The 20,993-nt window shown below is 45.6% G+C and overlaps 3 protein-coding genes across 8 annotated transcripts in view; 1 reads left to right on the top strand and 2 right to left on the bottom strand.

The window, feature by feature from the left end:
* The window catches only part of Pus10 (Pseudouridine synthase 10), a 192,568-nt gene that overhangs the window by 86,313 nt on the left and 85,262 nt on the right, over positions 1-20,993 (top strand). For 5 of the 6 annotated variants that reach the window (XM_070526858.1, XM_070526862.1, XM_070526859.1 and 2 more), the window contains exons 1-4: positions 12,284-12,539; positions 13,937-14,191; positions 15,350-15,436; positions 18,078-18,112. In XM_070526858.1, the coding sequence (XP_070382959.1) occupies positions 12,393-12,539; positions 13,937-14,191; positions 15,350-15,436; positions 18,078-18,112 (524 nt within the window). In that variant the 5' untranslated portion in view covers positions 12,284-12,392. Of the gene's footprint in view, positions 1-12,283; positions 12,540-13,936; positions 14,192-15,349; positions 15,437-18,077; positions 18,113-20,993 lie in introns of those variants that run through there. The other variant, XM_070526860.1, reaches the window with a different exon arrangement.
* On the bottom strand, positions 216-8,621 carry LOC139050921 (uncharacterized protein C1orf198 homolog). The gene is made up of 5 exons (XM_070527782.1): positions 8,086-8,621; positions 7,388-7,432; positions 6,612-7,301; positions 3,245-3,469; positions 216-342 (listed from the first exon to the last, which is right to left on the bottom strand). Exons 1-5 carry the CDS (start codon positions 8,392-8,394, stop codon positions 301-303), a joined length of 1,311 nt encoding a protein of 436 aa, XP_070383883.1. The 5' UTR covers positions 8,395-8,621; the 3' UTR covers positions 216-300.
* Positions 9,875-12,063, bottom strand: LOC139050432 (uncharacterized). Its single transcript, XM_070526804.1, has one exon. The coding sequence runs from the start codon at positions 12,042-12,044 to the stop codon at positions 9,897-9,899; it is 2,148 nt and encodes a 715-aa protein (XP_070382905.1). The 5' UTR covers positions 12,045-12,063; the 3' UTR covers positions 9,875-9,896.

The following is a 20,993-nucleotide window of genomic DNA, read 5'->3' on the forward strand; positions in this document are numbered from 1 at the left end:
CCTTGAATGTTGTCAAACAGGCAAAACATCTCTCTTTTCACAACTTCCATGGTGACATCGATATAAGGTCTAACAAAGACAGTCATTTTCGGATCTAAAAAAAACGTTCATTATTCAGCACACTTGGGGGAGGGGCAGCGAGCAGTGCACAGTATCAGCTGACTATACCAATACAGCCTGAACTCCAGTACAAAAATACAGCAGCCACAGCGGAGTCGTGGAACACTGTTTATAGCATATATAATTAAGTCCACTCAATTGGGTTCCACTGTATCAGTTGACAGGTTAGTGGCATTCAGGTTACCAGTTGTCGAGAAAGTCAAATCCAGTCTTTGGAATCCCCTGAAAGGAAAGGTAGAGGAATGGTAAAAATCAAGGCTTTGCTCTCTATCACGGATTCATGTGAAGTGCTAAAACGGATTGGAAGCACAAGTGAAATTGGCAGCGCAGCCTTTTAACAGTGCGAATTAACATGAGACTTTCAGAAAACACGACTGCACGAGTTAGCTCACTCAGCAGTAATGCCATCGCCACTGAATCACCACTGCAGGTCCCAAAATAGGAAGTCTTTGACCATTTCCCCTGCAGCCTAACCGACTTTCTCTGGAGCTGCCACACCTTCAGGACTTTCAGCTTTTAAGACTTTCAGCAAGCTATGATGAGGTCTCAGATCCTGGTAAAAGGCTTCCTCCACGAGTAGCTGGAGGTACTGTACATCTCGTAAACCCTGGAACAGCTGTCTGCATTCTGCTAAGGGCCTTTACACCCTGAAAATACCCAGCACTATACCATCTGTACTCCACAAAGAGGGCCAGATTAATAGCCACCGACACACAAATTACTTATGTGGGCTCCTAGAAAGGTCGTCTATCACTTTCTGATTCACGCATGTTGTCTTGTTGTCACTAGAAACGTCAACGGAAGTCTCCCTTCAGAGGCTGTGCATTCAGCCTTCACAAGTAGGATAGTGCATTTCGGTTTCACATTTTTTCATACCTGTTGTTTCAAGCAAAAACATTAATGCGCAAGTTACTGACTGACTGATTGAGTTTACAGGAGTACGGACAAAAAAAAGTTTTGAGGCTCCATTTTTGTGCTCAATCAGTAGCTATTGACCCTGTAATCATTGTTTTAGTTGTTTCAGTATGTTACGACCAGTTGCGGTTTCAATTTTGAAGAGCATTTCGTATGTATGAGGCATGCTTGGAAAGGGTCATAATCACATGAGCACGCATACCTGTGATGCACACTAGTGCACATTCTACCATGTTCTCTGCTCCTGTTTTGTCTGGTAGATTGGTGCTAGTTTGGTGGGAAAGTGGTGCATTGCTACACCATTGTAACGCTTTGCTGGGCAGAGGCCCAGTACGCAGTATGATCCTGACAGAGGAGAATTTTTGCATGTCCGTACACTTTTTACCATTTACGGTTTACCAGGTAACCGGAGAAGTGTACGGCAGCAACATCAATGGTACAGAGTGGCATAATCACTAACATAGTTTACATGCATGATTTCCCTTCAATAACAGCACCGATGTGGCAAAACAAATTTTAGAATGCATTGTAGTTGAACAAACCACCACCAGTTGGTTGCCACCAGCTTTGCTACTGCTGACCACCGCTCCCGTAAACTGGAAATCCGTTAATGGTAAGAAGCTTGTAAGTTCCTTTCGTGGGCAGTCAGTACAAGGCACTCAATGCAAGCAGTGCTGAAATGTCTTCCGAACGGCAATACAAGCCAATGACATCATGCGTAACCGAAATCAATTGCCGAAACTTGTGGCATAACATTGTTTACAAGTGCGACCTACGCTGATATCTACATTGATATGTGCCGCACTTTCCTATTTGTCACTCTAACGAAGATAAAAGTTACATTAAATTCGTTCTAAGCTGCATTTGTAATTGGTACTTTAGAGATGATACCTATGAGCTTGCAGCAATGGAATCTACCACTCATTTGGAGTTAATATTTTAAAGTGTCACACGGGCTAGAGAGATGCCACAGCGAAGTGTTTCAAATTTTCGCCACCAAGAAATGCTGTGTAATACAGTGGAATCTCGATGATACGATCACAGCTAATACGAATTTCTGGATGATACGAATTTTTCCGTGGTCCCGGTCGAGCCCCATTACTTTCCAACGTGCTAGAGAACGGTTGTTACGAATCAATTTTCGACCCGCATCGGTTGATATGAATATTACCGAAGACACTTTGGAAATTTGAAAGTGTGCTTGGCGAAGGCCAGACGCTGCTGCCGTCTGCGCTCTGCTTCCCTGGCTTTACTGCTCGGTGAAATGGCCGGTCGCAGCTGCCGTCTGCGCTCCAATTCATTCGCTTTGGTGTTCGGCGATATCGCCTGTCGCTGCTGCCGCTTGCGTTCTGCTTCCCTGCCTTTAGTACCCGGTGATCTAACCAGTCGATGTTGGCGTTTCCGTTCTGCCTCCCTTGCTTTCGCATCTGGTGACATGTTCATTCGTCGCACGAAGAGGCCACAGTTGGCACCATTCCAGCACACGGACAGACGCGACCGCGAGCCCCACCGACGGCAGTGAAAGAGAACAGCGGGCCGTTACGCGATTTCTCCCTCTCTTTTGGTGCGGAGGCGCAGACGTGGCGCCGGAGAGTTTGAAGCGGTGGCACTTTTGTTGCTTTTCCTCCTTTTCCGCGTGCCATCGGACGGAGTGGATGCTGTGCTTCTAGCCGCGTTCTTGTCTTTGACGTGGGCGACGGCGAAGGACCACCACCGGCGGCTGAAACGCTGCATGCGCTCGAAGTTCTGAGGCGTGCTATGGCCACGGATGAAATCAGCGACGACACGTGCACGCATTTTTATGGATTTGAACAAAGTCTGCTAATTGACTTGACAACGAAAAAGAAGCAGAAGGACATCGGAGACTTTTCCTCCAAGAAATAAATGCTTTTTACGTACGTGTGCCTGAGTGAATTCACCTCTCACTCTTTAATTTAGCTAGATTTAATTGTTTGGATGATACAAATTTCGGCTACCAATACGAATATTTTTCGTGACCCCGTGAGATTCGTATCATCGAGATTCCACTGTACACCACTGAAATGAAGCTGGGAATAAAATTCCCATTCTCATGAGCATTTAAAGTCAAGAGATACTTCAGTGCCCCCCATGCTGTCATTGACATTAATGATTATGTGCTCCTCTTACTTTTACCGAATGAACCGCTTATGTCCTTGCAACCATCTCACACTTTGACGTAGCATCCTACCTCAGGGCTCGTAACTGCCATGGGTTCCTTGGGACTTTTTGCGCTGTCTTTTGGATCATCTTTCGGAGGCGATGGAAGCCTTGGAGGTCGTACCGGAGTGGCCTCCACAAGGGCCTCCTTCTCCGTCGGTCTGGGCACTACCTCTCGAGTGGGTGATTTGACCATGGGTATAGGCGGTGCCGGTGGCTTCGATGAAGGATGCTTCCTAGGAGCTTCAGGGGGCTTCTGCATGGTGAGACGACAAGACCAATTTTTATTTCTACATTACTATTTGGAGCTACCGCAGGAGTGAGAACACAACAAATATAACTATAATGGTTTCACAAGTGCAGACACTGCAAAATCACTGAAATATCACTGCAAATTTGAAATAAGTGAAATAAATCAAAAGGGTGGGGTGTCTAAGTCTACCAGAGGCAGAGGTAACAGAAGAAACCAGCAATAATTACACAGTGCCTAAAATAATAGAAGTAAATCAATACCATGCAGTAGCAAGCAAATTGGTGAACATTCATGCATAACATGAGCAGTGCTAAAACTGACAGGACCAAGAAAGGGAGTCACTATACCCACAGAATGGAAAACAACAGGGAAACATTAAATTAGAACAGTCTTGCATGTGTTTACTCAAGAGTGCAAATGCGACTCTGTTTGCATTCCAGCACTAAGGGTGGTATGGAGTCTGACTAAATGCAAGATCCAAAATTATGCCAATATCCCGCAAATTGGAGACAGCAAAAGCAATAGCACGAGTACTTAGCTCGTCCTATATACTGATGTGTTTCATTCAATGAGCATTTTACTCACACAAGCACTTTGTGTGTACACCCGTTTTTTTTTTTTTGTTCTTGTCTATGTTAGCACTGTTTTGTCAATATCTTGTAACCGCAGAAAATAGAACCAGAATTGTGTTCCAGCCACACGGCCATAGTATCAGTATAACACTATAATTCGCTGCTACCGGGTGTTGCCGTATGGTTTGCGATGGAATTCCTTAGCTTTTACATCTGCCAAAGGCATTGCTCAATGGTGGCAACAAGAGAAATCTGGTTAATAGCCACAGTGTCAATTAGACCATAGAAAAAAAGAGAAGAAAGGGGGATGGACAGTGTTCTAAGCAAAATGATCGGCTGTGTTGTGAAAATGAACCACGGATTATGCCAACCTGATGCATTCCTTAAAATGCCCGAAAAAATCTGGCAGTTAGGAAATGGTAGCACTACATGAAAAAATCCGTCGAAGTTCTTCTAGCATGTAGCTTGGAATCCAGCTAAAGACAAATTCAGTTTTTCTGTGGACAGCCTGCTAGACTTCATGAAGACCAAGCTAGACACTACAAGGTTTATCTTACAAGAATTCACCGCAAGGAGTGAAGCACCCAATTATACTCCCAGCAGATGACTATTACTGAACTCAGGTGGTCAAGAGCGCATCACCAGGCCTTGCATGGTAGTGGGGGTGGTGTAGGCGATACGCTCATGCAGCTGAGAGTCCTACTGGATTTGCCGAGCATGTATTCTAATCAAGGTGATACATGGCTGCTATGTGTGCAAACATTTCGCAGCCACAGCAGGAAGTGCTCCAACTGCACCTTAATCAAGTCACCGGATAACACCTGGTTGATGTTATCTGATATATAGTGGTTGGTGTGAAATTCACCAGCCCGCTCTTAGCACAGACACAAGCCATGGATGCCAAGTGTTATGTCGCACTTTTCATGCATGTTGTTCATGAATTATTCACCTTGAGCTCATTGCCAGCATGACATCGAAAGCATTCACACTGCTTATGGCAGTTCATTGGCCAAAGAGGACTGCCTAGCAACCCTGGCTAATGTTTCCAGGGTTCTACTAGGAAACCTAAATACCCAAGAAGGTGGATGGGTAAAGAGCACCGCGGTAGCTCAAGTGGTAAAGCATCGCACGCGAAATTCGAAGCTTGTGGGATAGTTCCCAACCTGCGGCAAGTTGTTTTTTCCTCCACTTTCATTTCCATTAAATTATCGTTTCTTTATTTCATTTAATAAGCATAAGTAATTTCCCCTATGTTGTCCTTGGTGTCAGTGTTTGTTGGCTTCTTATGATATGACTAATGCAAAACCATGCCTTTCTATGCCTGCCAACCGATTCATTGGACGTCGGCTCACTACTAATACGGTACACGACAGGTTGATGTCATTAACAACTCGAGACGAGTGGATGCCATTTGTCGGCATGCCTGCCAGAAGCTCCCAACAGACAACTGCTGGAAGTTATGTCGAAAGTATTATCTGCTGCAACTCTGATCTGCTCATTTAGTAGCCACAGGACCAACTACTGAGTTAAAGGGAGGCAACGTCATGATCATGCATTCTGAGACCTCACCCCAATAACTATGGGAGCTCGCAAGGTTCATGGAGGTCTTCAGAAGTCCAGAGAGTCACATTCATTCCTGCAAGCTGAAGCAACCAGGAAGTTTTATTATAACAAAGCCTATACAAAAACTGAACCCGCTTGAACTCTGTGATTAACTGCGCTGTGCGGCCAGGGATGTTGTCGTTATTGTAAGCGTGCCGTGTGCAGGACAAGAAAAGGAGAGCATGGTCAAGCGCAACAGGGAACTCTTGACTACTAGCAGGGCTCGCAACCCTAGTTAGTGCTATTAGAATGCCTCTTGTTTTACCCACCGACTGGATTGAGTTTGTCTGCGGCTACTGATGCCAACTTCCAGACCCTGCTGCATGTACAGAAAGAAGCACTCCAGCTTAGATATTCACAAGGATACTGGTTTATTTAACAAGTTCAAAAATGATGCTGGGCTCCTCTAAGCATGTTCCAAATAAATGACTCTAGCTCACGAATCATCCGCATGTTGTCCCAGTTCTAAATCATAATAATGTAGACACGAAAAATAGTCTAACTTGAGATGTGCATCAGTCACAAACAGGCTGCCACTTTACAATACAAACAAAGTGATGCCTCTAGAAAAAGATGTGTATGGAAACCACTGACAATGATTGTTAGCAAAAGCAAATAGCCCACTGCTTCTAGAAAATGATGTTTTGTTAAAGGAATGGTGAATCTGATGGCATACACTTCTTCAAATGAGAATATTTAGGCAGCTTTTGTTGTTTCATTACATAATTCTGTAAAGAACAGAGACATTCGCCAGCTCATCTATAGCGGCAGTATAGTGCTTTGAAGAGCTTTAATAGCTTCCATTTAGCAGCAAATGCGCCCCGCAACTCGTTTGCACGAGAGCATGCGCCCTTTGCAACAGCACCTTTGCATCGGCGGTGAACGTCCCAACTGAACAAAAGTTGGCCCAATGAACTGAAAGAAAGGCTGCTTGCTTTAGAAAAAAAAAAGCAAGGAGTAAAGTCAGTCACCTGGCTATGTGTTGCTGCAGCCGGTGGCTTGGGTGGTGCCGTTTTTGGCCGAGGTGGGTCCGGAGGAGGAGCCTTCGGCGGTGTTGGGGCCCTTCGACGTCCCTTCCGTTCCACGGGAGTCGGAGGGTTCGAAGATCCCCGCGATGTGATCGAGCACACAGATTCCTGCGACCTCGATGGTGGAGGAGGCCTCGGCTCCAGAATTTTGGCTTCGATGGCACTGCTGCCAGCCTGAACCTTCGGATCCGCGTGAATCACTCTCGGCAGGCTTCCACCGACGACAGCCCTCGACTCGCCTCGATTCTGTGCAGCCGGCGGAACTCTCGACTCTACGCCATTGCTGAATTTGACGTGCTTGAGGCCCGAACCGTCCAGAGTGTTGGTCGAAGTGTCAGGTTTTGGGCTGGCCACTCTACCGACGTTGGGCTCAGAGGCACTGCTGCTCACCAGGCAGGGCTTGAAGGTGCTGGTTTTCACAGCACCGACTCCATTGGTAACATTGTTATCTACCTTGACAGCTGTACTCCCCAGATTTTTACTTTCAGCAGAGCATGGAGCAACAGTGGCTTGCTGGGAAGCCAGGCCACAGGTTTGCTGTTCATTCACCGGTACGTCTGTGACAGAATCCTCTGTACCATCTTTCTGATCAACTTCATCGACGGAGTCAAAGATGCGCATGTTGAGCTGACTCTGAAAATAATCGTCAAATTAAAGACAATTTCATATGATGCATACAACAAAATTCAATGTGCACACATGAAATGGCGACTACATACCTGGGTTTCCCAATTGAACGGAGCAGAATGCTCGTCTCGCCAGCACTGTCAAAACAAAACGAATATTACACAATCTATATCACAAAAAGCTTGCATCCGTCACAATCATGAGATGACATACTTTCTACATCGGCCCACAAATCGCGCGCTAGTTAAATGCAACCGCCAACGAAGGCACATTCACAAAACAAAATCGGCTAATTACAGAGTTTATACATAATTTGAACAGGAAATCTAAACAGAAGGCTCTATGGTACGAGCGCGAATCTACAGCTTTCCGGGCGCCTTCGAAATTAAAGAACGCAATATCGACATTTTTATTCCGCCGTTTCGGCCTTGAGCTGCGAAAGACCGGCTGACGGAATGTAGGTCTGGCTGACTGCCATCTGGTCAACTGCCACTGGCTATAGCACACGTAGCCCAGCTACAAATCGCTTAATTAACCTCCCGCGAAAAATCTGCTTTAAAACGACGTACGTCACAAACACGAGATTTCTCAGAGGTTGCATGCTTCAGGGGCTTAACTAATGGTTAAAAAGCGCTACAGCACAGAGATACTATTAAGCATCAGCACATGCGACAGATCCTTGGATATCTTCAAGCAAGCGAGACATTTTTGATAGTCTACTTCCTAATGGGAAAGTCTAGCGATGACAAGCAATTAAAAGTAGGGCAGGGGACGACACAGCATAACTCACCCCTGTCTTTGTGGTCCTCGCATGTGTAGCGTCCTCGTCCGATACCATTCTGTCGCCCGTGTTGAGGCCGATGACGGGAAACACTTCAACTTCGGCATACTGCTTCGGATAATAGTTGTACTTCTCTTTAATATCCGGGCCGACCAAAGCCTCCCAAGCGATCTCCGTCTTCTTCTTCTCCGATATGCGATCCCAGTCGTCGCCGTGCGCTCGCCGAATGATTGACATGTCTTCGACGATCCTCGACGAAGCGTAGTTTAGTTCGCGAAAGTAAGACTCCACCTGCTCACGCACTTTCGACGACGCCATGGCACAAGTTGAGCTGGTCGTCGCCCCCGCTTTCGAGAAGGCTCACTTCACTTTTGTCGAGAAAAGCGTGCAGAAAACTCTTTCAGGAAAAGCGAAACGTCACGGCTGTTCTCGAAACGAGGTCGCCGACGCTCAACGAGGTTTCACGCCTTTCACCTATTCACGGCCATGACAACAAACTTCGCGACTAGCGTTGGATTCTCAAGTGGATTAGATGCCGTTGACTCGTTCGCGGGCGGCCAGGATCTGTCTACGTGCTTCCCCTTGCAACTTCGCCGAATTCAGCCATTTTGAACAACTTACAGCGCTACCAGTTCGTAATGAAAATACAAATGCTTATCGGGGTTCTGCACTTGAGCCACAAAAAAAAAAAATGTAAACCTAGCGGATGATTGTTGTTAGTTGGAAACTGCACAATAACAAGCTAATGTAAAGGTGCTAAAAAAAAGGCACCAAACGCATTTTTCTACCAGTGAAATGGACTGTTTGCGAAAAATAGTAGTCGTAATCGTAGTCGTTCCATAACGTTACGGAGCTTTCCACTATATATATATATATATATATATGTGTGTGTGTGTGTGTGTGTGTGTGTGTGTCAAGAGATGCTCGCAGCTACTACAAAAGTAAACTCGTAAGAAAAGCTTAAGAGAATCAATCATACAAAGTTTTCATGTTCAAATGATACATCGGTATGCATATCAATGAACTCGTCACAATAAACGTATCGGTGACTTTGGTGCCCGCAACATTCAGTCTACCAAGACTGGCAGAGCTCACTTTCCAATGGCCATTTTGTTCTAAATGTGCTGCCAAAATTGAACACAAGAAAAGCATTCTTAGCATATTTTTGGTGCATGCAGAAGACTTCCTCATAAGCAGCAAGATATTTTGTTTAGTGCTTACTCATAGCCACAAAAGCTGTTAAAAAACAAACATGTCCCTACAGTCATTCCAACGATCAGGCATCACTTTACGATGCCTGGAGTAGACAGCCACACAACAACATAATAGTTCACACTGACCCCTCAATTTGAGAGGGAAAACACAGCGCAGTGCAGAACATGAAAATTACTATTACAAGATCATATCTATAATGACTCATTGTTAATGATAATAAAAAATAACGTACAGCGCAAAGGACAAGGACAGCGATAGACGACATACACAGCGCTGTCTATCGCTGTCCTTGTCCTTTGCGCTGTACGTTATTTTTGATCATGAATTACCAACTAGCCCAAGCAACCACCCCAGTTAATGATAATAGATTATTTTATTCACAAAATTCAATACAATGAATGGAGGATGAACAGCCAAACTAGACAAACGCCTTTGGATGACAGTGCCACAAACAGCTAGCAGCTTCTGCTTACCTGTAGCAACAAGCCTTGTGACTCTACCTTAGCCACAGTATTGGACAAATATTTTGAGTAATTGATTACTAATGTGCTTCTACAGTCCGATGAACAAAACTAAATGCATATACAATAAAAGAGGTTGTTTGTTTATTGATGTCTGTGGAGGTTAAGACGCTTCAAGTTCTGCACAAAATGGTATGGAAGTTTTGCTGCGACAAATAAATTCCTGCCATCCAAGATCTCGGGAATCAGGACCGAACAGGAGTGAAGGTGCATAGGGATGTGCCTCGCTTTGGTCTGTCGCACATTCAGCCTGGTCAACATGTCTCCGGAAAGTTTCTGTGGACCTAGGTGCCTCAGGTGTGAGTACTTGTGGTCCCCCAGGATTGGACAGCGGAGACCAAACCCCAGGTGCACCCGGATCTGGTGTTTGACACCGGTCACAGGCTTCAGTTCAAGGTAGGCAGCTCTGCCATGGGAGCTCAACACGCGATAGTGTGTGACGGCCTCATAAGTCTTCGAGAACTTAGGCACCAGTCGCTGAAACTCTGGCTCCAGTTTCGGGCAGATTACCATTCGTTTAGCAGAACCAACAGATCCTTCAGCCAAAGGCATGTCAATTGTCGCTTGATCATTGTCGGGTACCCCGAATGTGATGGCCTGGTAGGTCTTAATGATGTTGTGCTCCTCAAACAATGTCTGCAACACATCTGCCATTTTCTGCGTCTTGGCCAGCACGATGGTGCCCGTGACATCACGGTCGAGACGATGCACAGTGTACAGCTTGACATCCTCCTTAGGATAGAGAGCAGACGCCAGGTCTGGTAGCAGGCGAACCAGCACATGAGCATCGGGGACACCTTTTGCAGATCCATGGCAGACCATGCCATATGGCTTGTCCAGGATGAGTATGTCATTACCGTCATAGAGAACACGCTGCCTCAACAGATCTACCACTTCAGAACGGAGCATGGTGGTCAAGTCAGGCCTGACCTCCGACTTGAGGATGAGGAAGCCCTTGCTGTCAAGCTTGAGGCTGAATTGCTGTGGCTTGCGGAGGTACTCGAATGCTGTTGGATTGCCTTCGCCAGCGATGTTTGAGGAGTCTGTTTTTTCGTCACCCGCTTTTGCCTGCTTTGCTTTCTCAATCCTGGTCTTTTTGCTGTCCTGGGAGGCATCAGAACTTTTCTTGGTGATAGTCAACGGTTCCTGACGGAGTTCAAAAGCAGCGTTTCGGTAGGCATCTTCTGCCTTTCTTGTGCCATCACTTTCGTGCCTGTCCTTTGACCTCGCTTTTCTCGCTCTAGTTTCAGAAACTGAATTCTTTAAGCCCTCGCCTGTCCTTACAGACGTTACAAAGCTCTCGGAAGAGCTTGTAGCAGGCGACGAGATGCCCCTGTTGCTCAACCCTTCGTCGCCCCACTCTGAAAAGTGTTTTGTGCTTCTAGGCCTTTGCTCTGCAGTATCTTCGGCAGGCGAGAGCCTTCCTACAACGCTTTCCAGGCGGTCACTATCCTGCATATTATTATTCTGTTCAGTGCTGCGTGCTTCGCCTAATGTTTCGAGCGATTCTCTCCTGGACACTACTCCTTCCGACTTGGAAATGGACTTCTCGGCGACACGTCGATCGCCAACGGGTGAAGATCGCAGATGAGCCGGACGTGCAGCTCCTTGCGACGACTTCGCCGTTGTGTTCGCCAAATTGAAGTCTGGCCGCTCAGAGGCAACCGGTATCGCGGTGTCGGCGCTGTCAACAGATTTTTTCTTTCTCGCTGCATTCTTAGGTGAAACGCGTCCTTCTTGCTGCTTCTGTAGCTCCGATTCATTCGGACCCTTAACAGGAGCCGCCCGACTGCCTTTCAGTTCGCCGTCGGCGTTCCTCTCGTACACACCCAAGACGAAGTCGTCCAACAGAGTGTCGTCCTCGAACTGACCGTGGTACCGCGCTCTATTGTCACTGTCGTAGCGAATCGTGCCATAACTGGCCACTAAAACGTTTTCGTCCGAGACTTTCGCATTTCGACTGCGAGTCAGGTGCGCGAAGCGGCGGAGTCTTTCGTGCCGGTCGCCGAGCGGGTTGTCGACCGTGACGACGCCGCGGTCGCTCGAGATGCCGTAGAAGTCGTCGTCCGCGCACTGTTCGTCCTGGCGGTCCTCTCGCTCCACGCTTAGCTTCGTTCCTCGAACCAAGAGGGCTGGCGACGTCGCGAGACATCGGGAATGCACCGAGCTTGCGAGAGTCGCTTGAAGGCGAACACAGCTACAGACACCCGTGCGCACGATGCGCGCAGCCATCTTTAAAATTCTAGTGGCTAAATTGTAGATTGACTTGGCTGTGAACGCAGCAATGTGCACAAACAGACCTTCAAAAAGTAAGCGTTTTTAAAAGCTAAAACAACTTTGCTAAAATGCAATAATTGTGTGCTTACACTTTCTTGCTTATTCTAAGTCTTGACAAACGATATCATTGTATGTTCACAAGTAAACTAGAGAATGCCACAAGAGCCAATCCTAGTCACTGCCGAAGACACAAGCCAATAAAGCACATGTGAAGTCCAAACTGTTGTTCAATCATTGCCGCGGTAATAGCGGTGCCGGTTCTCGCTAAACTCACTTCTCAGACTCGCTGATGTTGTTGCTGAGATGCCTCTAAAGCTCTCCGACGCTGACAAGCCTTCCGTGTTTGAGCACCTAAAAGAAATCGGATGCTGCAAGTTCTGCGCTGAACGTTTCTCCGGCGAGAGATACTACGACAATTACAAGAAATTTGAGGAACTGGCAGCGCTTTCAGTAATGTCTTGCACTTGATCTGCCTCTTTCCGGCTCTTAAGGTATAGCTGTCGCGCGCAACTTAGCGGTGTAAGCGTTGTCTCAAGCATCAACCACGTCTTGACGTGCCGTCGGTGATTTGGTTCGGATGGCACCGTCAAACAGCAATTGCAGCAAACCGTTCAGGCATCAGCTTTTCCTGACGTTGTGGTTTGTTAAAGCAGCACTGAACAGCTGGTTATGAAGATGCTGCAGTGCTTGGATTATTTGTGTATTCTCGGTTGCTGCAAGCCCCCGTATGTGCATGATGTATAACAAATGGTCTACACGACGTAGAGTTGCTTCCATATGACTGCCGAAGCGAATTCTTGTTGAAGAAAAAAGAGAGGGAAGGAATTGTGCATGCCCCGTGAAAGACATAACTGCAACATACAACGAACGAACGACAAACGCTGAATTAGGCATTAAAAAAAAAAGTTCGGATGTGCAGAAGTTTGAGAGGTAGGCAGAGCGGCAAAGTTCTGACTGGTGTTGTAGATGTCGCGGGACGCTTTTTTTTGTTTCTGGGTGTCTTCCGCGTCGCGACAATATTTTGAAGTTTTTACTAGTGCTGCTCCAGGAGGGCACATTTAACCGGCAAATGGAGGCCTCAGGAAAACACCTGAGATTCTAATAACGCTGTGGCTAAGGGCACATCGCACGTACTTGCTTTGCTTCCGTTTCGCTAACTCCGTGGCTCACGCCTACTGATTTTTGCATGTTTTTTCAGAAGGACATTGATTTAACTCAAAGCGGACGATTAAAAATGCTTTCGAAAGGTCAAAGAGAGCAGCATACGAAAAGCTTGGCACGAGTGAAGGTTACCTCACCAGGAGAGCAGGCCCGGTCTCTACTACAGACTCTACTGCTCCCTCGAGGAAATCGGTGATGTTATATGGAAGGTGGAGTGCCGTAAGGCGCGAGAAAGGTACAATCCGGCATGACTGGCTCAGCACAAACACCACAGGCACGAGAAAGTTTGTTCGACGTGCACCCAGCAACCAAAAGAGTGCCCCATGACTTCTACAACACCAGTCAAAACCTTGCCGGCACAGATTTGGAAGAACCTTATAGTATGAGTCGGCTAGCTCCTGCCTACGTTGCTGAAGTGGTGTCTAAAATGTAAACCAGCAGCTGTATTGAAGAACCCATGCTAAATGCGCCTGCGTGCTCACATCGAAACCCAGAATCTGTACTCAAATGTTACGGTGTGTGCCTTCCTCTGCACTGCTAGACGTACTGTAGACTGGAATGTTGAGCTCTGACTACTACAATATTCTCGAGGAGAAATCCAAGCTTTTGTAGGTGATATTAAATTGTTGACATCCGTAATCTTGGCTCCATCGAGCTTCACTCGTCATCCTGTGCTCCTATTACAGGATGTCAGTAACGGAAAAACAGACTCTGAAGACCAGAAGTCACTGGAAGAGCCCTCTCCGAAGCGGCAAAAATTGGGTGCCAAGGCCACAAGTGACGTGTCTGCACATGACGACGTCTGTAAAGACAGGCTGTCTGAGCGACGTGACCCATTTCATGAGGGCGGTGGAGATGGAAGTGGCACCAAGGATGACATTGGCTGTGTTGCTTGCTATGGACTGCTGGAAATCGAACACCTCAAGGCATCTTTCCAGCAGGTGTGTGGTGTGGGGAAGTGCTGCACGTTGCCGAAGTTAATTTTGCCATTGAACTGGCTGGACTTATGTGCATGTCGAAGTAGTCTCTGGTTGGATCTGAGCTGTGAAAGTGTACTGAAGTAGGCTGTGGCGTGTAGAACACCGGGACATGGCGGAAAACAGAGCGATAAATATGAGCAAGTCGAGAGTTGGCAAACATAGTACATGAAACATTTCTCTAGTAAAAGATACTATGACTGTTACAAGAAATTTGAGGAGCTGGCAGCAGTGCAGACTAGGAACTAACGTTTATTGTGTCTTGGCATCGATGTATAGGAAGCACAGATGAAGCAAGGTAAACGAAATTAAATTATGTCGTGGTTTTACTGTGTGGCATTCCAAGCACTTGACAAATACCCAATTTTATTGCAGCAATAGCGATGGCATGCTCACAAATAAGTCCTTCAAGTGCTGGCATCTCACCTATATTTTGTTCGCAGTGCAGCCTGACATTGTTCTCTTGTCAAATGGGAGCTCAGAGTCGTGTTTTTCACACTGTTAGGCCAAATAACTGCTAACAGAACCTTTCAGCAAGTGGGCATCATGTTTTCTAAATGTCCCTGCAAATACATCACAAGGGTTGATCAGTGTGAAGCAGTTGCATGAATGTGTCACTTCGTAAAATTCAGCACAATAATGGCCATTTTTGCACACCGAAATTTCATTGTGTTTTTGCATGGGTGATTGATTTCATTGACTTTTTCTTTCACATTCTTGAGCCTGGTATAGAACATTGCATGACAGCGTAAAGTTGCGTTGAAGATCTAAATTTCCAACAGCGCCGCAGCAATGCAGCACCTATCAACTCTGCCCTTCGAAGATGCACTTGCAAGCTCTGTGTTTTCCAAGGCTGGTGATGAGTATTGCACTGATGAGTAGGACAAGTAGTATCACATACAATCATTTCACCGTGGCCTACTGATGTTGTTCGATGGCGTGGGCCACAGTCATACAGAGTAACATCTTTCATATGTTCGAGGCACTTAATGTGTGAAATGCCGTGCGTTAGCATATTGTGTTATCACAGAACCTTGGACGCAACTGTTACGGTGTTGCGATTCACCGTGCTGAGCAAAGCTTTCGAGCTCGCTGCGCTGTTATATCTTTCTTCACTTTCAGATCATCGCAGCTGTCAGGGAGAGCGGGTGCATCTTCTCAAAGTTCACATTCCAGCTGTCAATGCCCGTGACACTTGAACTCCGTCATGTGAGTAAAAGCTTTGTGTCACGTCAAACAGGGCATGCCAAGTGCAAATTTGTACAGGTATAATGTAAGGGTGTTTTTTTTACTCCGTTTTATTCCTTTCTTATCAGTCACCATTCACGACCAGCCTACCTGGTAGTTAACATAACGTGGCAGGAGAACCGCTACACTCGAAGATAACTTTCTGGGGCAATGAAGGGAAAGCTGCAGAGGCAATATGTGGATGAGTAAAAATGCTGCTGAATATAGTCCCACATTCTCACCTGCATTAGTTTCAAGCCACGGAAGAGAAATCGTAAATGTCCTTATGTACAACAGTAAAATAAGCCGAAATGCGCCACCAAGTGTTACATGTGGTTAACTTTCCTGCTTTTATTTTCCATGTTTGGGGAAATGCACAACCGTTGCGCATGGAAGCGACGCTGATACACCATCTGTTCCAAGAATCCAAGAGCGCTGTCAAGCTATACCTGACTACTTAATCCAGCAGCACGTGTGCGGAAGCTCTGCCTCGATAGCTTTCCATTCATTGCCACGTAATGTTGCCCACAAGCATAGGGCTACTGCAGAAACGTGAAACGGAACAGGATTAGGATAGCACATTTACATTATCCCGACCTTGAGCTGTGGCACAAGATAGCAAAGTAAAAAGGAAAAATGTACATAGTAGATGCTTGTACGTTACTTTCAAACGAGAGCCTTGTTCCTAATCAAAAAGTGCATCCATGAGCTGACATATCTTTGAGACACTTGCATATTTGTATGATTTTTTTTTTGTCTTGCAGTCTGGTGGCTACCATCCATGTACTACCAGATTATCAAAGAAATGTAGTTTGTCCAGTTTTAAGCATGGATTGCTTCATGCATCATTGCATTCTACTAGTAGCTACATGTGGGTCAGAAACTTGGAGGTTAACAAAGAAGCTTGGGGAGAAGTTAAAGGGTTACTGCAATGAAATTTCACCTTGGCTAAATTGGTAATAGATGAGTTGTATGTACCACTGAAGCAATCTTGGCAAAGCCTCAGAGCTGGTAATTGTATAATTTTCCTATTAAGCAGCCTCTAAGCAGCACCTAAGGAGATGACCCATGCACCTGGGCCACTATCTTCAAGTTCAAGTTTCAAGTTTATTGATTCGTTCATTAGTGGTACATATATGCAGTAGAAGTTATACAGAAAGAGGTCCCACAGTTAGAAACTGCAGCGGGAGCTCTTGTTCGATTTCGCCTAGCGCGATTGTCCAAGCTGCGCCGATATCGCGGCCTAGGCCAATCTAGGCCAATTGCGTGAGGTGAAATCGAACGTCGGCTTTTCGAACGTGTACAAGATAGCGGCCCTGGTGCTTAGCTGCTATGACGCAACTTCCAAACTTTTGCCTAGGAGATTTTGCAGCATACCCCAGCAGCCACAAGCACGTGCCGAGGAGCCACACATTCTAGGTCATGTGCCACTTCCGGCAAGCAGTAATGGCGCCATTTATTTCCGTTTCAGTATAAAATAAGGCTATCGTTACAAGCTTTTCGTGATGCTTCCACTCATGTTTCAAGCGTAAAATTTCTGATGGAGGCTCCTTTATATCTACACTACCTTAAACTTGGTGTTCTGTGTGGTCCAAAATTTTGTTGCATTTCTCTTTTAAACACCATGAAACGAGCATTGGAATGAAAAATGATAGGCGTAACGCTAAGTGACTGGTGTACAGGAAGCGTGGATTAGAGATCAAATGGGTATAGCCAATATTCTACATATAGCTTACACGAAGTAGGAAAAAGGGAGTTTGGCAGAATATGTAATGCGCATGGCAGATAATTGGCGGTCTATTAGAGTTACAGAATGGGTGCCAATGTGAAAGAAAACACAGGGCATGGCCAGAAAAGAACTAGGTGGGGAGATGAAATTCGAAAATTTCAGGCATAAAATGGTGGTCAGCTGGTGCAAGACAGAGGTAATTTGAGATCGCTCGGAGAAACTTGTATCCTGCAGTAGACATAAAAATAGGTTGATGATGATGATGGTGCAGATTGCTGCTAGCGTGTAGTGGTATTCAGTAAGCACAAGTTTCTCGTAGAACATTTTCATAACAAAAACGTCATGCACAATAATAGACTGAGGGGGCAGTAAATTGTAGTGCAAGGACCGCTATTTGTTGCTGGACTCATTGCTTCATACTTATTACGACGCGGTAATACGCCAAGCAAAGTGTAAAAACGACAAGGACACTCTTTCCTGCCCTGTCGTTTTTTTTTTACTTTTGTTTGTGTCTTAACCCATGGTAACATAGTGCAGAAATCTCGATAAGTATATATTTTTTACTTTGATCTTGACTGAATCATTATAACAGGAATGTTTAGAGTTTTCCATTCCTAAACAACGAAAAAAAGTTCTAGTGTTATACTATGGACTTGCACATACCAAGCACTTTTGTACTAGTTCCTTAAGCTACATACAGATTCAAGAGGAAGCCATGCTGAGCAGGTTTGTCAGCTACTTTTGTTGGTAGAGCTAATATTTACTATTGATGTTTTATCACAGCCAAAGGAGGAGTCTATGTTATATTACAGGGGGCTGTACGGTACTTCTTAAAATAAAGATTACATAAAGAAGTGCCTGTGCTTATTCGAGACTTTCTTTATATGATTCCAGCATGCCATGGTGATGCACTTGAAAGAAAAATTTCGGTGAGCAATTTCGGCATTATTGCTTTTTGGAAACATTCTGATATCAGTTTATTTTTTATATTTGCTGATTTCTGGCAGCTTTTGTAAAAAAGGAAAACATTAATGCCCTGAATCAAAATTTAATTCCTATAGTTTAGCTATTTAAGGTTCTTCACTGAGCGCAACAAAGGTCATTCCGCTCATTTGCATGTCCAAGGAGATTGTTCTTACTGTATTTACCTGAATTCAACACACACTCCAAGAAAATGGGTCTCAAAATCGCCTGCTCATTACAGTCGGATACAAAACCAAAATTGCGCTCGAGTCATTGGCAACAGCCTACCGTCAGAGGCAGCATCATCGATGGCAACGAAGCATGTTTTTGCGAAGGTTACTGTAGGTTCATTTTGTGCTCAGCTATGACCTGGAGTGGCATTGTCTGGCACTCACTTTTCGAGATACCAACACTTCCGCGAAATTTAGCACGGCTCAGTACCAGATGCGTCAGCATATACGATCACTGGTGTTTCTATAGCTGTGCCATGCTCGCTATCTGCACACAGTGCCAGGAACATTGTCGGCCACATACTTCAAGTCTGGTGCAGAGTCACATAAAATTGCGGGAAAGTGATAGTAGTACAGTTGACTTCCGTTAATTCGATCCTGATGGGGCCGACGAAACTGGTGGAATTATCCGGCGGGTCGAATAAACAGAGGGCGGATAAAACGCCAAAACACACCGCTACTTCAAGTGGCTGTACTTGCCTGTAAAGTTAGCTTCGGCACAGTACAGTTGTGTTATGTGGGGCAGCATACAAAGCTGGGGCTGGTTGGGGGGAGGGGGGTGAGACAAACTGTTGCGGGACATAGCACGTGTTCCTTAATTTACACATGAACATGTGCTGTCTCCAGTCATAGTATGAGCACTGAGGTGCCTAATAAGTTTACTGGCAGGCCCTCAGAGTTTTACATAGACCCCCGCTCTCTTGTTAACTTTAACTGTTAACCCCTCGACTTTCGGAGCTTTTTCATCTTACCGCCTTCCTTTTTGCTAGCCTTCCCAAAACACAAGTGGCTTTTTTCTGCTTCTTGGTGCTTGGCACGTGCGCGCACATATAATTTAAGAATGCTTACTAGGCCCTGTTAATGGTCTCATATATGAGACAAGCGAGGGCTCAGATTGCCACAGCAATGTCACAAACAGCTCTGAATTGCTGCCAGTATGCATATTAGGTGTCAAGGTGTTTGTACTGGGAGCAGAGATGGCATGTGCGCGCCTGTATAAACGCATACTATATGTCGTCACAATGGCCCCTTTCCATTCTTGGTATCCATTATCATCATCTTCAGCCTATATTATGTTCACTGCAGGACGAAGGCCTCTCCCTGCGCTCTCAAATTATCCGTCCTGTGCCAGTCGATTCCTACTAGCGCCTGCGAATTTCCTCATTTCATCGCCCCACCTAGTCTTCTGTCGTCCTCGACTGCGCTCCCTTCTCTTGGTACCCATTCTGTAACCCTAATGGTCCAACGGTTATCTAACCTGCACATTACATGACCTGCCCAGCTACATTTCTTTCTTTTAATGTCAATTAGAATATCGGCTATACCTGTTTGCTCTCTGATCTAAACCGCTCTCTTTCGGTCTCTTAATGTTATGCCTAGCATTCTTTGTTCCATCGCTCTTTGCACGGTCCTTAATTTGTTTTAGAGCTTTTTTGTCAGTCTCCAAGTTTCTGCCCCATATGTCAGCGCCAGTAAAATGCACTGATTGTACACCTTCCTTTTCAATAATAATGGTAAGCTTCCAGTCAGGAGCTGACAATGTCTGCCCTATGCACTCCAACCCATTTTTACTCTTCTGTGGATTTCCTTCTCATGATCGGGGTTCCCTATGATTTGTTGACCTAGGTAAACGAACTCCTTCACAGACTCTAGAGGCTGACTGGCAATCCTGAACTCTTGTTCCCTTGCCTGGCTATTGATCCTTATATTTGTCTTCTGCATATTAATCTTCAACCCCACTCTTACACTCTTTCTGTTAAGGTCCTCAATCATTTGTTGTAACTCATCTGCAGTGTTGCTGAATAGAACCATGTCATCTGCAAACCAAAGGTTGCTGAGATATTTGCCGTCGATTTGCCATCGATTGCTACACTTACTAAAAAAGGTGTTCATTTTGCACAGCTTATTACTTTCTGCGAATTCTACCAGATTCTCTCCATTAGTGTTTTTAGAATCGATGCTGTAGTGGCCAATTGCTTGTTCAACTGCCTGCTTCTTCCCCACTTTTGCATTGAAGTTGCCCATTACTACAATATACTGAGTTTGCACTTTTCTCATCGCTAATGCATCTTCATAAAACTGATCTACTTCATCATCATCGTGTCTGGATGTTGGAGTGTAAGCTTGTAGTGCCTTTAATCTATGCCTCTTATTAAGTTTTATGATGACTACTGCTGCCCTCTCATTAATGCTGTAGAATTCGTCAATGTTGCCTGCTATATCCTTATGGATTAGGAATCCTACTCTGAACCGCTTCTTATCTCGTAGTCCTCTATAGCAGAGGATGTGGCCATTTGTCAGCACTGTATAGGCCTCACCAGTTTTTCTAATCTCACTAAGGCCAATGATATCCCACACAATGTCTGGTAGTTCCTCAGAGTCCTGCTAAGCTAGCCTCACTCGACAGAGTTCGGGTGTTAAAGGTTGCTAGGCTCAGTTTCCATTGGCCACCTGTTCAGGTCCAGAGATTCTTGGCACCCTATGCTGCGTTACAGGTCTGACTGCCGCCTTGGTCAGGTATCCTTCACCGCAATAAACTGTGTATAACACAGCTGCAATCACCGCATAACACAGCTGCATTGTGGCGAAGCTGACCAGTCAAGTTTAAATTATCCAG

The sequence above is a fragment of the Dermacentor albipictus genome, chromosome 10 (assembly GCF_038994185.2).
Source record: "Dermacentor albipictus isolate Rhodes 1998 colony chromosome 10, USDA_Dalb.pri_finalv2, whole genome shotgun sequence".
NCBI classification, from domain to species: domain Eukaryota; kingdom Metazoa; phylum Arthropoda; class Arachnida; order Ixodida; family Ixodidae; genus Dermacentor; species Dermacentor albipictus.

Bases quoted from the DNA above. Each gene is read 5' to 3' on its own strand.
- LOC139050432 (XM_070526804.1), bottom strand. From the start codon at position 12,044: ATGGCTGCGCGCATCGTGCGCACGGGTGTCTGTAGCTGTGTTCGCCTT.
- LOC139050921 (XM_070527782.1), bottom strand. From the start codon at position 8,394: ATGGCGTCGTCGAAAGTGCGTGAGCAGGTGGAGTCTTACTTTCGCGAA. The intron at 7,433-8,085 runs GTGAGTTATGCT...TTGTTTTGACAG, and splicing joins CGAGGACCACAAAGACAGGG to TGCTGGCGAGACGAGCATTC. The intron at 343-3,244 runs GTAGGATGCTAC...CTTTCCTTTCAG, and splicing joins TGGCAGTTACGAGCCCTGAG to GGGATTCCAAAGACTGGATT.